This window comes from Aedes albopictus, chromosome 3, assembly GCF_035046485.1.
Source record: "Aedes albopictus strain Foshan chromosome 3, AalbF5, whole genome shotgun sequence".
Lineage (NCBI taxonomy): Eukaryota > Metazoa > Arthropoda > Insecta > Diptera > Culicidae > Aedes > Aedes albopictus.
The window spans coordinates 64132041-64148010 of record NC_085138.1 but is presented as its reverse complement, the minus strand read 5'-3'; the positions used below and the strand labels follow the sequence as shown (position 1 = coordinate 64148010).

Genomic DNA, 15970 nt, shown 5'->3' with positions numbered 1-15970 from the left:
TCTTTCCGCTTCTCAGTTATTTTTCCAAAATAACATATGTTATTATGCTGTTGCTATTCCCTTCTGCTCGGGCCAAACAGCATCACACACGGTCAAACATAGCACAAACTCAACCACCAACCTGGGGGCGGAGTCAATGTTGGTCAAACCGTTTGAGTAGTGTGTAGGGTGCCTAAAGGAATCCCGTAAGCAATTTCTGTAGAAATCTCGGGAGGAGTTCCCGGATGACTACTTTGAGTAATTTCTGAAGGAATCCCCATTGCAAACTTCGATGAAATCTCTAGAAGCATCCCTAGAGGAACTCCTGGATAAATTCTTGTTGAAGTCTCTGAAAAAATCCCTGTTAGGATTCCAGATGGAGTTATTCTCAATGAAGCCTCTGAAAAAATCCTTGTGAAATTCCTGAAGACATCCACGGAGGAATTCCTGAAAATAGATCTGGGGGAATATCTGTATAAATCCGGAGGAATACCATAAGAAATGGCTTGAAGAATTCTAGCATGAACTCCTGGAGAATTTCTTATTCAGCAATTGGGTTTTTAAATTTTGAAAAATGTATTGATTTTTCGATTTTATACGAAAGGCACCTTTTTCTGAGTCACTATGATTTTTTTCAGATTTTTAGAACTTTATTTAGGTGCCTAAATTCAATTTCAAAAAGATTTTTTGAAATCACTTTTTGACAGCTGGGCAACTGTTTGACAGCTCCGTCCAGTACAAACTGCGACGAGGGGTGATTCGACAAATCGCTCCCATACAAACTTCAAATTGATTTTAAAATGGGTTCCCGAACTCCAAAATTCATGAAAATTTGGATTTTGCCTCAGTTTGACATGCAGATTAAGAATATCGAATTATCTCAACACCGTTAAAGAAGCCAATTCCGGAATTCCGAAAAAAAAAACAAAAAAAAACTAAGAGATGTTTCTGTAGGAATGTTACGTGGGAATGCTGATCTCAAAGGGAACTCACGGAAAATACTTGAATGGAGGCTTGTAGGGAAATCTATAGAGAAATTCTGGATAAATTGTTTGAGTAATTCATGGAAAAATAAGTGAAGGCATCAATACAGATTTTTTGTAAAGTATTCTCTAGAAGGATCTTCGTGTGAATTTCTAGAAAAAATCCTGTAGGAATTTCTGAAGAAATGCTAAGAGGGATTCATGGAAAGGTTCTGCCGGAATACCAGCAACAAATTCTAGAAAAAATCCTAGGAATCCCAACAAAAACTTGTGGAGGTTATCACAGGAAGATATGAAAAATGTATTGATTTTTTGATTTTATATGAAAGAGCATCTTTTTCTGGGCCACTATGATTTTTTTTTCTGATTTTTAGAACTTTATTTTGGTACCTAAAAACAATTTGAAAGAGATTTTTTGATCACCTTTTGACAGCTGGGCAACCGCCCAGTACAAACAGCAACAAGGGGTGATTCGACAAATCTCTCCCATGCAATCCTGTTGGAATTCTCGGAGGAACACCAACATCTCAGGAATCTCACCACTAATTCGTCAATGGTATCCAATACGAGGAAACCGAAGAAGAATTTATGGTGGATTCTCTGAAATAAAAACTGGATAAAATCCCTTCTAGCAGCAGTTCCTGAAAGAAGTCTACAGCATAAATATTTGCATTAATTTCTAAAGCAATCCCAGTAAACATTCCTGCAGGAATTTTTAGAAAGGAGCAAAATTTGCACGCCTAATAATACACAAATTATGTCACGCAAAAATCAACCTTTTTCAACCAGCCCCCTCCCCCTATGTTACACTTTTTGTATTGGACCTTCATATTTTTTGTAAGGTAGGGTTTTTTGTAAGTGCGAAAATTAGCTAAGGATTGTGTAAAACATTTATTTTTTATCAAAAAGGCTGACAAAATCAGGTTACCACTGTACAGAAAAACACACCGCATCCTAATGCGCTGATTGTTTGAAGGTACACGATAAATAATCTGTACGCTGATATAAACTGATTGGCATTGGATTCGCACTACTGTTTGATACATTCGATATCAATTGAACATCAATTGGAAAAGAACATCCAATGCCCCTTCAATATTAATGGAACTTCACTTCAATTCGTTATTGAGAATATTTTGATTTCAAAACAAAAATTAAAAAAAAAAAAAGTGTGCCCCGCACCCAGATTCGATACCAGGACTTTGAGAGTCATAACTATCTGCTCTACCACTAAACTACTTCACATCTGTTAGAGAGGTGTGAATCAAAGCAGAACACTTTCTACCACCTGTCATCTATATTTACTTTCATGCCCTAATCAGTCATTATCAGACCAACAGCTTTTCATTTTGGATCGTACTGCTACAGTAGTGCAAATCGAAGTGATTTTCTGTTTATTTCTCCGGTGTGTCAAATCAACACTGACAGCATCGCGAATTCAAAGGAAATGCATTTCTGATCATGTTGATTGGGATGTTGAATAGTTGAGGGATTTTTAATCAACACTGACAGCATCGCGAATTCAAAGGAAATGCATTTCTGATCATGTTGATTGGGATGTTGAATAGTTGAGGGATTTTTACCGTATACTCTTACTCTAAGAGACACAGACCCGGATTAAGGATTGTGGGGGCCCGGGGCCCGAGCGGATGTGAAGGCCCCTCGGAGAGATGACCAAAAATGTTTTTCCTTATTTTTGAACAGTACTTGAGCAATATGAATAATAAAGCTAATGTTAGCAACCAAAAAAGGTTTTTGTGGGGGCCCCTAAAATGTGGGGGCCCGGGGCCCGGGCCCCCCCGGCCCCCCCTTAGATCCGGCCCTGAAGAGACATCTTGTGCATTCTAAGGTTGCACAAAAAGCGCTGACGCTTACTCCTCGAGCAAATCCGGTGCTCGTCAATGATGCAACTGAAATGCAGTCGCGTAGGCTTCCCCGGCGATTAGCAGCGTGTACAAGACGAAACCTTCGCTGTCGCGATGCCTCCAGCACAGACCAACAGACGTCTCATTCTACTCATTTTCCCTCGTTTGTTTTTCAATGGTTACCTAGTTCCAATGCTCTCTAGATCGCAAACCGTTGGTTCGCGACGCTCGAATTGTATATGTTCCTATTTGATATTTGCTCACTACCGCCAACTAGTGGACGCTTTGCGAAACACAGGAGGATTAGCATTGTGATTCTAGCGATGCGTATGTTTGTCTGTGCCTCCGGTTTGGAGGTGCAATTCCTCGTTCACATCATTATCGGAGTAAAGAACCGTCACTTTACGACTGTACGATTCTTCGTGGGCTTGAGTTTGGGAGGTGTCAATTTCTTCATTCATAAAAATCGCGCGTCTTTGTTTCTCGTTGCTTTTTTTTTGTTGAATGGGTCCCGTTTTGGGGCGTTTGACTGATTGATTTCACACTGGCTGGGTGCAGTTACAGTCACCCACCAGTTCAAACCACCGAAACTCAATTCGTAACGGTAGGCGTGTGTAGGTGGTTCAGTCCTGATTCCGTGGCGGCGTAAATAAAGACGTTCGAAACTGTGCAAATTAGTGCTTTTTTTACTCATCAGGCGATAATCATAAAAATAATCGATTTACTGCAGCTCGGTTTATTGGCATCTGAATTGGTCGACCCCCTGCGGTGTTTGATATTGGTTTTGTGATGGTAGTTTTTGTAGAGTAAGTCATGAACAACTCATGTGCACAAATGAGTACTGATGGAGACGCATCCCGATAGCAACGTCGAGCACGAGGAACGGAGTCTATGGAACGAATTGTTCGAGATTTTGGAGGAGAAGAACGCAGCGTAGGCGATAATGCTGCAGTATGGAATTCTACAGAACGTACATAGATAGAAACAGAAGTAAAGGTAGCAGACCTGCCACTTTCAGGACAAAAACAACACCGTCTGGAAGCTGCTACGCCGTTGTCGAGAAACACGCAAGCTCTACCAGAAGCTCAACAACGCATCTTGCAACGGCTTCGTACTGTGGGCCGAAATGTGCAGGGATTAGAACGGAAGCCTTTTGACCGAAGGACATTAGGTGACAGAAGTACTTCGATGACCACATGAATGGCAAAGAAGTCGTAGGTATTGAGGTTTACCAGGCTAACGGAGGAAACGACTACTGAACTCTTCTGTTCTGAGACAATTCATTCCTCAGCGTATTGAGTAGGTAAAAAAAAATCCCATTGATTGAATGAACTGGCGCACAGTAATGCTCATAATCGCCGAATTATGAAGCAATCATTCGGTGAAATGCAACAAAAGAATACATGTAACTTGAATGACCAAAAAAATCGAATCCTCCTGCAGCGCAGCAATTTCACCTCCGAAAGTAAGAAATTGACCTTTATAATGATCCTGCCGGTAAAAAAAATTTCCCATGAAATGTTTCACGACTTCCCAAAACCCGCACACTCGTCAGTTCGTCAACGTTCAACGTTTTTATCGCTTCGTTCAGCTCGTTCTTCCGACGCATCCGACAAAACTAATCATCTCTGCTTGATGTCGACGACTGGACTGTGGAAGTGACCGCTCGCTCTTTCCGTGCAGCTTCGCGGTGGTGGCGGCGTTGGTGGTGCACTCAGCATGTGGTGCGTGCGGATTAAAACATTAAATTGAATCGGTAATCATCTCGCGGTATGCTGTATCCCGTCCTTTTTTGTGATGATTCGTAGAGGGACTGACTGGGAATATAATGGCTGAGTGGGAATATAATGGCAATAACAACTTCCAATTCCCAGAGGTTTGCCTCTGTCTTTATGCGGTTTCGCCAGGGGTGGGTAGGTGGAGTTTCGGCGATGGAGATATAATTTCATTAATTAAATATTTCCAATCATAAATTGGCACTGTGCGTTTTCCTTTTCCCGTGTTGATTTGGAATGATTGGTGGGAAATTTGTGATTCATACCTACTCATAGCAATATGTACCATTCGTGAGAAGGTAAAACATTTCATTAAGAATGTTGTTCAAAGTGAATTTCTGCATTTATTATTTTTCTTGTTATTATCAATGCTTACAGAACATCGGAGATGCAATACAAGGATTTAAGCGGCCAGGCGTTATTGAGTATTGTTGTGGATTCCATAGTATTCCATACTGAAGCCATAGGACGCGGACATCACGTATCAACTGTTTGGTAGTCAGTCTTTGAGTACGCGTAGATTCTCGGGCCAGAGTTAACGGTCGAAGGTGAACTCTGCTGGGCCCTTCATGAGGACTACAACGTCGCAAAGGAGGTCACCATCAGTTGGATACAGCAGAGTCGATGAACTGGTTCGATAAGGACTGAAGCCCAAGAAACATTCGTAAGTTAAATAGATTCTATGAGGCTAAACGCAATCATAAAGGTAAAACAATCATATTAGCTTTATGACGGTTGTTACAAACTCCTAAAAGCCAATTGGTCTCCAAATTGTTACTTGAGTAGATAAGCACTGGAAGAAATGACGAATTAACAGTTAGGATCTGGAATATCATACGCCAGAATTGATCGCACATAGATGAGTACAAATTATCATATTTTTTCTGTACTGAGCAGAACATAAGTTCATTTCGTGGACCATTCAAATTTCTCCCTAAACTTCAAACCAAACACAACTGATTCCGGTATATAGCGATGGAATTAGCAAGATCATTAGCTGGTAAGGCAAAGCATCCACTGGCTAACTAAGCCATCCATGCCTAGTAAGTATGTATCGCACAGTTCGAAAATCCTCAATCGCTTATGATCGATGATTTCGATATCATAATTTATCAACGTTTTAAGATCTGGACAGGGCCGAAGAGACTAGAAGAAGGTGAAGAGAGGAAGGGAATTCGTGGGGATTAATGCTCAAACACGCATGATCCGGCTATTTTGAACACCCGGAGAGCGTCGACAGCGGCTCTACTGGGGCTCTTACTTTGTTCGGATCGGGCACACCCGGAGCGAATGCTCACACACGTGTGTGTCCGTAGCCGCCCGTCCGTCCGAGGACTGTCCGAATGTGGGAGCCATTTGAAGGGGCATAAACATTAATCATAGCCGCAAATAGATTGACCTAATTTTTGCTGGGGATTTTGTGGAATTCGATCGATCGGGTACTTACTCTAGGTACTCGGTGACAAAGTGGCGGGAGCAGTTGGACCACGACCAGGGATGGGTGTTCTGGTCCAGCATTCGGGACATGATGTTCTGCTTGCCGGTGCCTTCGCCTCGGTAGGGAGCGCATCGGACGTCGTCGTCGTGGGGCATGCTTAATCTGGAATGGGACAAATGAAACGAAAGATTGATGTTTAAGTTTGAGGAAGGTTTTTTTGTTACTTCATCGTTTCAAAAGGAGTTGGTAGAAATTCACGATGAAAACTAGCAGAGTGCCTAGAAAAATTTCATGGTGGCTTGCCAGTCTTGACAAAAATAAAACACTATTTATGTTATTTTGTCCATAAATAGTGTTTTATTTTTGTCAAGACTGACAAGCCATCACGAAACAGTTACGTAAAACAGTCGAACACACCAACGATAGAAAAATTTCAGACAGAATTCTCTTTTCAGAAATTTCTGGAAAAATTTTAAATGAATTTTTAATTTGAAGTGAGTTTTGATTAATGTTGGCAAGCAAATTATTATAATTTCTGTTGCAGAATTTCTAGCAGATTTCTTGGTGACAGTTATGGAAAAGCATCTGAATCTACCAATCTTGAGACAAAATACATATTTCTAGACAGAATTTCTAGAACAACTTTGAAGAACACTTAAAAAATCACTTAATGCAATCATCCTTTGAAAATTCGAGAATGAATTTCTGTTATTATTTGATTAAACCTTTTAACGGACCCCTTAAGTGAGCTTTTCATTCAATGTACAGTCAAAAATCAGAATGTAAAAGAAACTTCTGTATAACGGTGAAAATTAATTTTAAATCAACCAAAGCAATCATTTTATATTAGTACAAATACATTTTCTTCAGGTTACTAATCAAATCAAATGTTGTTTATTCCCACTGCCATTTCCTACAGGTTATGGGCGTGCGAGGATAAGCTGAAGATTTTGGAAACAAAATGGACGAAAGCCGATTTGGTCTGCAAAATCTTAACACCACCACAATGTCAGTCTCACGTCGAAGGTTTTGTTGTTGACGCGAATCTACGACAAACGTTTCAAGTTCGCAACTAGCTTTCAGTCTGGTGAACTCCGTGCAGCAGCTGGAGGAAAATCTCATGGTTACGATGATCCAGAAAAGCCTGTGCACCTTATGCGACACCCTGACTATCGTCCCGGAAAGCCGTTCGGATGACGAAATAACCCTAGAGCTTCTCAAGCGGAAACTTCTGGGTGAAGCAGCGAAGAAGCAAGGCTGCGGTTTGCATTTCGCAATGAAAGTTGGGTCAGGGAACAATAAGAAGTCGCAGGCCTACTACTAATACTACAAGAAAGTGGGCCACATTCAGAATGAATGCCACCTTGAGAAACAACAAGAAGCGAGGTCAGCAAAAGCGAGGAAGCCTACACCGGGAGAGGGAAGCATCGTTTCGTTTGAGATTTTAGTCTGCGGATGCGAAACTGCAAATGGAGCCAAGCATTGGATTGCGGACTTGGGCGCAACAAGTCACATCGTCGTGAGCCGGGATTGTTCCTGGAATTGTGCCAGAGCGAAATCAGGCACTTGAAGCTGCCCCACGAAAAGAAACCGATTATTGAAGGAGAAGATCCCGGCGTGATCCAGAGCTAAATACGATAACACGAGTAAGTAAATTGAGATGAGGCTGTTTAAAGCGTTGTGCACACTCATGTTGGCAATGGAACCTCTTATCTGTTCCGTCACTAACGTAGAATAACGTAACTGTTATTTTCGATATCAATGCAATGGTTAAATGGTAAACAATCTGCTGCAATGGTAACGCTCAAATGAACCCCATACTACCTGAAGCAACCCAGCGAAGTCATCCACCCGGCTGATGGAAACTATCCGAAGGACTACAAGTACGAGTGGCATTGAAAGCTTGGGCACAGTGATCCCAACGCCATCATGCAAATGGAGAAGCGAAACCTGGTCAATTGATTGAAGATTAGTCAATGCGACGTGATGACAAATTCTGCGAATGCTGCTGCAAGAAGAGAAGCATCTGTATGCCTTTCCCCAAGGAATTAAAATTTCTTTCGAAGGCGCTCGCACATACGGACTTGTGCGGATCGGTGGAAGCTCCGTCTATAAGAAGTACCGTAAAACGGGGTATCTTTGATCAGCGGGGTAACATTGATCGGCTTGACCAACCTCATAAAATGTTCAAACAAGCATTTGTAATTTAATCAGTTTCTGATCTTGAATGGTATTTCGTAATCTGCTATTATTTACCTATCAAATGACATGTAATTCATGAAAATTGAATGTCATAAACATTGAAATAACTCGATTTTTCCTTTACTGTGTTTCGTAACGCAATGAGATACATTGTCAAACATTCATGCTTGAATACTAGATACGATATGAGGCTAGAAATCACTGTATACTTTCAATATGATATTCTAGATTTGGATTCAATAAACGAAACTTGTACGAAAATGCTCTTTTTCAATAAAATATACGATTTATTTAAAGATGGCTATCAATTCCTTAAGCAATTGCCTACCTTTAGGCGTTATTCGCGGTTTGGGGGATTTTAATTTTAAAATAACTCAAAAAGTACATAATTTGTAAGAATTTGGACAACATACATATTTGAAATCAGCGACCTCAAATCAAGTAAATAAGGGTATTTTCTACACAAACGAACATTGTTCACTTAGGTGATCAATGTTACCCCAAATCTGCAAAATCAAAATTTAGAATAAAAAGTTTATTTAAACATGTTTTAAAGTTTCACAATACTTTTTCGAGTTGCTTAACACATACTCAGAGGGCCAGTACTTGTTTTAAAAATATAAAACGTGCAACGTTTGCTTTAACAAGAGAATTATTCAAGGAAGATCTAGAATTCTGATCAATGTTACCCCGGCCCATATAGCCGAGGCGGTAAACGCACGGGTATTCAGCATGACCATGCTGAGGGTGACGGGTTCGATTCCCGGTCGGTCCAGGATCTTTTCGTAAAGGAAATTTCCTTGACTTCCTTGGGCATAGAGTATCTTCGTGCCTGCCACACGATATACACATGCAAAATGGTCATTGGCAGAGGAAGCTCTCAGTTAATAACTGTGGAAGTGCTCATAGAACACTAAGCTGAGAAGCAGGCTTTGTCCCAGTGAGGACGTTACGCCAAGAAGAAGAAGAAGTTACCCCGGATTACGGTAAACGAAATTGTCTAACCATTATCGGATACATTCCAAGGTACTGTAAAGTGTACTTGCTGAAGAAGAAATCCGAAGTGGTTGCGAAATGCGTGAGGGTCAGGGAAACCAAGCACCGGAAGCCAGCCGAACCGGATCAACCGAACCAAGGGACGGAGGACCTGTGCACGGTGTACCACATTTTAAAGGTGATACATTCCGGAAATCTGACGTAATTCAAATCGTTCATAGGCGTGAACAAGATGATCTAGTACCACATATCAATTTGATTAACGATAAGAACGACGTCACATGTTTACGTCGAATTGATGTTTACATAGGTAAGGGGCTGTCCATAAACCACGTGGTCATGAGGGGGGGGGGGGGGGGGGTTCGGCCAATGAGCATTTTGTATGGACGAATAAAAAAAATTGTATGGACAAATGACCACGCGGGGGGGTTTGAGAAGTCCCAAAAAAATGACCACGTGGTTTATGGACAGTCCCTAACTAGCCTGCATTGTGATTTTTATGCTGTGGACCTGTGGATTACGGTTGGCAAAAAGAAGGCGTTGAGAAACGTGCAACCAGTCCGCAAACACGAACGGAGCAATGCGGTGGTCTTCAAAGCTGCGGCGGATACGTACGACTGTCAAAGGTAATGCCAAATAGCTCAGCAATAGTCTCAAGTAAGCGGAAGTTGTTCGTGATAGTAGCGGTCTCTATACTACGGTAGAGCCCGCCGAAATTATTCTGGATGAGAATATGCTTGAGTTCCAATTGAAACAGCAGTCCAGTGAGTAGTGAGTACATCAGCAAAAGAGATCACTGGTCCCGGTGAAAGTGGAGATGACTATGGTGACGGATACGATATTATTGTCGGTGGTACAGACTTAGATCAAGATCAAGATCCACTCCCAAATGGAGGATAACGTGTCTCTGAAGCCGGCCTTCTGATACCTGATAGGAGTTCACTAACTGTAAAGACGAAGCGACTGTGAATATTGAATCACAGATTAAACAGGGAGCTACACCGAAGCAATCCAATGTCCGGAGAAAGAAAAAAAGCGTTTGGAGAGCACTTAACGTGAGAGCTGGTGTCACTGCCACCTTTATGTGAAGGAGTAAAACGGTAAGCGTAGCTAGATACTGATACACGTTGTCGAGATGTTGATGTGCTGTTATTTGAAACGAGACTCGAAGCGATAAGGCACTGGCGAAGCAGTTCAAATTTCTGGGAGAACTACAACTTTTTCCTGGAATCCATATCTACAGCAAGATGGACACAACTCCTTGAATAAAGCCGGGTACATTGGAAAGATCGTGGAACGGTTTGGACTCAAAAACGACAAAATTCCATTCGGCACTATTTACTTATGTGAAGTAAATGGAGAAGGAAGTGCTGTCTACTAACGAATCGCACCGTGGCGCTGCTTAGTGGACAGTTTGTTCTATGTCGCGATCATCTCACGTCTGTACATCTGCCCCAGAACATCGCTGCCCGGCAAAAAACTGTTAGAGACAAGCAACAGGAACTATACCGAAGCGGGTCTTGAGGTACCTCAAATCGACTAACGATTGGTGCCTCCATCTGGGGTTCGGAAACGAAGATCTGTGAGGCTTCGCCGATGCTGATTCATTTGGAGATGGATGAGACCTAAAATCCATCTCCGGATTCCTGACCAAGTTCAGCGGTGGGCTGATAAGTTTAGACATTCGCAGGAAAACCTGCATTGAGGTTCTCTGGCCAGGAGGCTCGAGGTATGCCTGGAATTGCTGTGGATGCGAAAGCTTTCGGACGAACTCGACGAAGAATCAAAATGGTTTAGGTCTAGACATGTACTGTCGCGACCAGGTGACCATACTTGATGCAATATTATTTAAATACTAAAAATGTAATTTTGCACTGAATTCCGCCAAAAACTTCTCAGCCAATTCTATTACTAAATAATTTGACAGTGATATGGCATTGATGTGAAGTTAATCGATCTCCAGTTGCGGAAAATCCATCACCTCCAAGAATTAAAAACCAGCAGCCGCGCTTACAAAGTGCTTCTCAACAGAAAACGGTCATCGTGATGTCAAATTATCGTAATCGATAGGTTTTGCAGTCATCAACGCAACCATGACGACGGTCAACCGATCGATAGTCGCATGCGCTTGGCTCTTGCTTGGAATGGCAAAGCAATTATCGTCGTTCATCGGCTTTGCATCGTCGTAGGATGCCCATTTTGGGAAAACAGAAGAACCCGGCTGATGATGGATGCTGTCGTCAGTTGTTTGTTGGTCCACAATCTAGGTATACCTACAACAAACAGAGGAAGATTAAGCGAAAATTGTACGGTCGTCAAAGTGCTTTTGATCGCGCGAAAGCTGGAACGGCGCGCGACAGGTCAACCTTTTGAAATTGTATAAGAATTCTTTCGTCACTACTCGATGTGACCGATTTTGTCGTTCGGTGTGACCGTTTTTGACGCATGAAATACTGCAAAATTACCGCAGCGAATTGTTGCAGTGTAGGTGAACCGAAGAACTGCAACGCATAACAAAGCTAGGCGAAGTTCGCAAAGTGCACACCTCGCTCCGGAAAAAAAATGGGTCATGACCATAACTCAGACGAGTTCAAATTGAATCTTTACGGACGATTTGGACAGGAAAGGAATGATTCACCGCGCGAACTCGCTAATGATATGCTTCGGACGATTTGGATTGATTTGATGGACTTCGTTTTGATTGTTGCCTCCCGATGATGATGATGGATGGAATGATTTGCGAAATTGAGAGGAATAGATATAAATGTTGGCCCTATTCACAATCGTTCGTTGATGCGATTACGTATGGTGGAGTCTATAATTTTAGGACGTCATAAATGGATTCGGAATAGACGTTCAAATCGAGCGAACAATTGTATTCATGTTTACCGATGGGGAGTGTTTTCTATCGGTGGTGATCGTTTGGGTGAGCTTAATTGTAATTACTCTAAATTGCGTTTGACTTGAGAATCTAATATATGACTTAATAGTTCTGGTATGATTGAAACTCAAACTGAAATGGGGTCGGAATTTGTATACAAAATTTGAAGAGTTTTTGTAGTTTTGTGTATTTTTAATCATTCATCACATATAGACCAACATGATGCATTGTTGAGTTTCTCGGTGTCTTCCTTGGTGAAGTCACCGAGGAAGGTTTCCCTTCAGCAATTTTCAACAGTTCCTGGAGCATAGTAGAATTATGATATGATTAACATAGCGGTTAGCACGTATGATTTCCTCCTTTTTTTTGTTCGCTGCGTCAGAGGCGAATCGCAGTCCATTAACGACAGAGTGAGCTCGTTCCATACTGTTGTTTTTTTATTTGTAAATACTTTCGGTTTCCTATCCCACATTACACCGGAAACGTAAAATTTGATGCACATCACAATTTATCGTAGAGCATATAATGTTTCAATTTGAATGTATTATTTGCTGGAACAGAAGCCGTTGCTCCCCTGGAATAAGCCGTTGCTCCCCTGGAACGTATAGTTGCTAGGTACCATTTAGCAAAATACATTAACTGTTTGTGAAAGTAAACAAACATGTTTCTTCTGTATTCGCACTTCGTGCAGCTTTAAGGGCGCTACCAAAGTGTCGCGTCAAGCAAAGCGTGCGCGTATGTGATACCCACGAAGCAGAATATCAATAAGAGGCATTCCTTTGATCGAAACGCGTTCGCGCCCGCAAACGCGTAACTATGGCAGCGCACTAACGCTCTTAAATAAAACTTCTGTTCCGTTATTTTTCAACCGCGAGTTTCCCTTTTTTAAGTTTCTGTTTGTTTCTTCAATAGGTTATGGGCATTATCGCGAAGGATCTATGCTTCAACATCCCATTGGTGCGTGGAAGCGAAGCAGATTTCCAAAACTGGAGCTGGATGTTTTAACAAAATTGGCAACGCCAGTGGAAGCAGAAGGATGAAATTCGAAGAGATGGACCGGAACTTCTAGACATTGCTGGTAAGTTATCTCGAAATCGTTCGAGAAAAAGAAACCAAATTGGAGATAGCTTACGGCCATGGAGAACGCCACAGAGGAAGATTTGAATTTGAACCTCGCCAAGCAGCGTCTGTTGGCAAAAGCAAGGAAGCGTTCCGATTGAGAGGGGGATTCCGTTGCCCGCGTTTCTGGTGATTGCGAAAGGCTCCAAAAGTTCGACGGTAAATGTCACAAATGCGGACGTCGCAGACACATGGAAAGAGTTAATTGTATCCAGGAAGCCGGATCAGCGAAAAAAGATGCCGTCAGTTTCATGACTGGTGCAAACGTTGCAAAGAACTTGCCAATTTGAAGAAAATGCGAAGAGAAGTGGAAATACAAGTAGGCAAGAAAAAAGAAGTTATGGTTGCCAAGCAGATCGGACAAATCAACGCAAGCAACAACAAGGCGGTATTCTTCAACATCAAGGACGTACTCTACGTTCCAGAGTTGCGTGAAAACATGATGTCGGTGAAGGAGTTGAACAGGGACGGCATCGACGTGCTGTTTTCTGAATGCCTGGCCGTTTTGAGGAAGGATGGCAAGCTCTAGACCACTGGGCATCTACGAGGAAGTTTCTACGAGATCACCCTGTAACTTAGAAGAAATTGATGCAAACATATTCATGGAGAAGGGCCGCAATAAACCATCAACAGAAACAAGCGTGAAGGCCAACTGGTTGCTGAAGAAAAATGTTCCTGACCTGCGTGGATCTATGCACCTTACGCGAAGCACAGACGGTGAGGCTACCTAAGACGAGCCGTGGATCCAGTTGATCATGGAAAGCGGGGTCCAGTCAAACAAACGGTTACTCAAAACGTCAAGTTTGGTGAGATCAGTTGTCCTTTCCCTGGTAGATCGAACAAGAGAGAGGAAACAACCAGCGAGGACATGATCCCGATTAAGCCAAGTGCTCCCTTCGCGTACTTACAGACGCAGTATTGCAAGTGAGATGCCATCAAGGCCTAGCGGACAAGAGCGCCTACTCCTCGGTAAGTGTAACAACTAATTTGAATATAGAAAAAAAAATCTGGCGAATTGGTTGACCAAATTTTAGCCATCTCAGACCCCCTCGTAGACTTTTGTATATACAAACATTTAAAAATTAGTATGAAGCGCAGACCTAATTCAGACAAAGCGGTGCCCTCAGAACCACCAAGCATCAAATTGTGCTTTAAACACACCATGCTATGGCGATATGTATGTATCTGAGGTGTGCGGACTCAACTGTTTTGGTCATTCAATTTGAGCACGTACGTTTTCTTCCAGTGCTTCCCGTTGTTGAGTTGCTTATCTCTATGGAGATTTATTTCAAAGTGCACGCATAAACTACTCCACACAAAGTTTAAACAGGTGAATAACAGCAAAAGTTACAATAAACGTATATATTCAGCTGATTTGGTCCTATATGGGCTTGGGAGAATAATTTGTAAATATTGGGCAAGTTTTACACATAATCTTCAAATAACTAAACGTTAGAAAAACATTTTCGTATCTGATTTGAAACTTTGTGTGTCATTTAAAGTTTTACTTGTTTTAGCGTGACTAAGTAAACCGAACTTGTATCCAGGCATACTCTGATCATTTTGGAGGTTTGGCAGCAGCCTGGCTGCTGTCAAATTTCAGTCCGCAATCCTCAGGTATGTATAACATTTCAAGAGAAAAGTTTTTTTTTCGGGTATTCCAATATGCTATGTGCGTCCATTGTCTGGTCTTTCGTTCATCTAGCAACTGGCTGAAGAAGCTGTCCATGCTTCAGATAAACCTTTTATGAATCCCATGTGCAGAACATCAGTGTGTTTCATTACATAGCTATTTGTACACCTTGACTAACCTCTTGAGAAGGTTGAGCTATATTCCAAACTGGTGTAGATGTTTCCTCACCTAATCAAGCCTTAACTAAGGGAAATCCTTTCCAAGCATAACTTTTCGAGCCACTGCACCACACAAATCCTAAGATTTACCGATGTAAAAAGCGTTTCCACTAAATGTCAACTCGCGTTAGCAGGCAGCTAGGTATTTCTACCGATGACATACATATGGGAAGATAAATGATTCATTCCTTATCGAACAGTGGTCATCACGTCTTCTCCGGGAAACACACGCACCTCTGGATCGCTATGAATAATAACTACGATGCCCTTTGTGAGCATATGAGAAACTATAGTTCGAACCACAAAAAAAGTCGAAGCCAAATGCAGTAGGCCCGCAGCAGAACTATGATTAATGGCGCTAGATAATAAAATTTATTTAGGAGCTCACTTACTGTCCAGTGGCAATGATCGTTCATCATCCGGTGTGGTGCGGTGGTGACCACAGTCCGCTGGCTGTTGTCCGGTATAGCCCTGTCGCTAAGGGCAGCGTGCTCCTCCACTATGCAAGCCGCAAGCACAAGCGCCCCTTCAATTAACGGCCAGAGCGTGTTTGACATAAAAACAATAGCGGCTTTACTCGGGCGTGCGCTCACGAGTAGAGAAGCTGGCTTCCCGACTAGGTGGAAGTATCATGAATAATAAACATGCAATACTTAGTGGTTCGATCAGTGGCGCATTGCCAATCGAAAGCTTCAGAACATAATTGTCCAGAACAATCAAAATTGCACCAGGAATCAACAGTCGGAGTTAGGTAGTAGCTTATCGAATCAATCTAGGCTCCAACAAATCAGTTATATCAGGCCAAACATTTCAATAGGTCCTATCTGCATTTGAGAGGCTCTCTTTGTTTACTTTCTCTTTCAATTATTGCAATGTAATGG

General features: G+C 42.0%; 1 protein-coding gene across 6 annotated transcripts in view; it reads right to left on the bottom strand.

Annotated features, from left to right (window-relative positions):
- LOC109622416 (A disintegrin and metalloproteinase with thrombospondin motifs 9) overlaps positions 1 to 15970 on the bottom strand; it is a 692060-nt gene that overhangs the window by 23278 nt on the left and 652812 nt on the right. For all 6 annotated transcript variants that reach the window (XM_029871581.2, XM_029871589.2, XM_029871593.2 and 3 more), the window contains exon 10: positions 6050 to 6202. In XM_029871581.2, coding sequence (XP_029727441.2) covers positions 6050 to 6202 — 153 coding nt within the window. The remainder of the gene's footprint in view (positions 1 to 6049; positions 6203 to 15970) is intronic.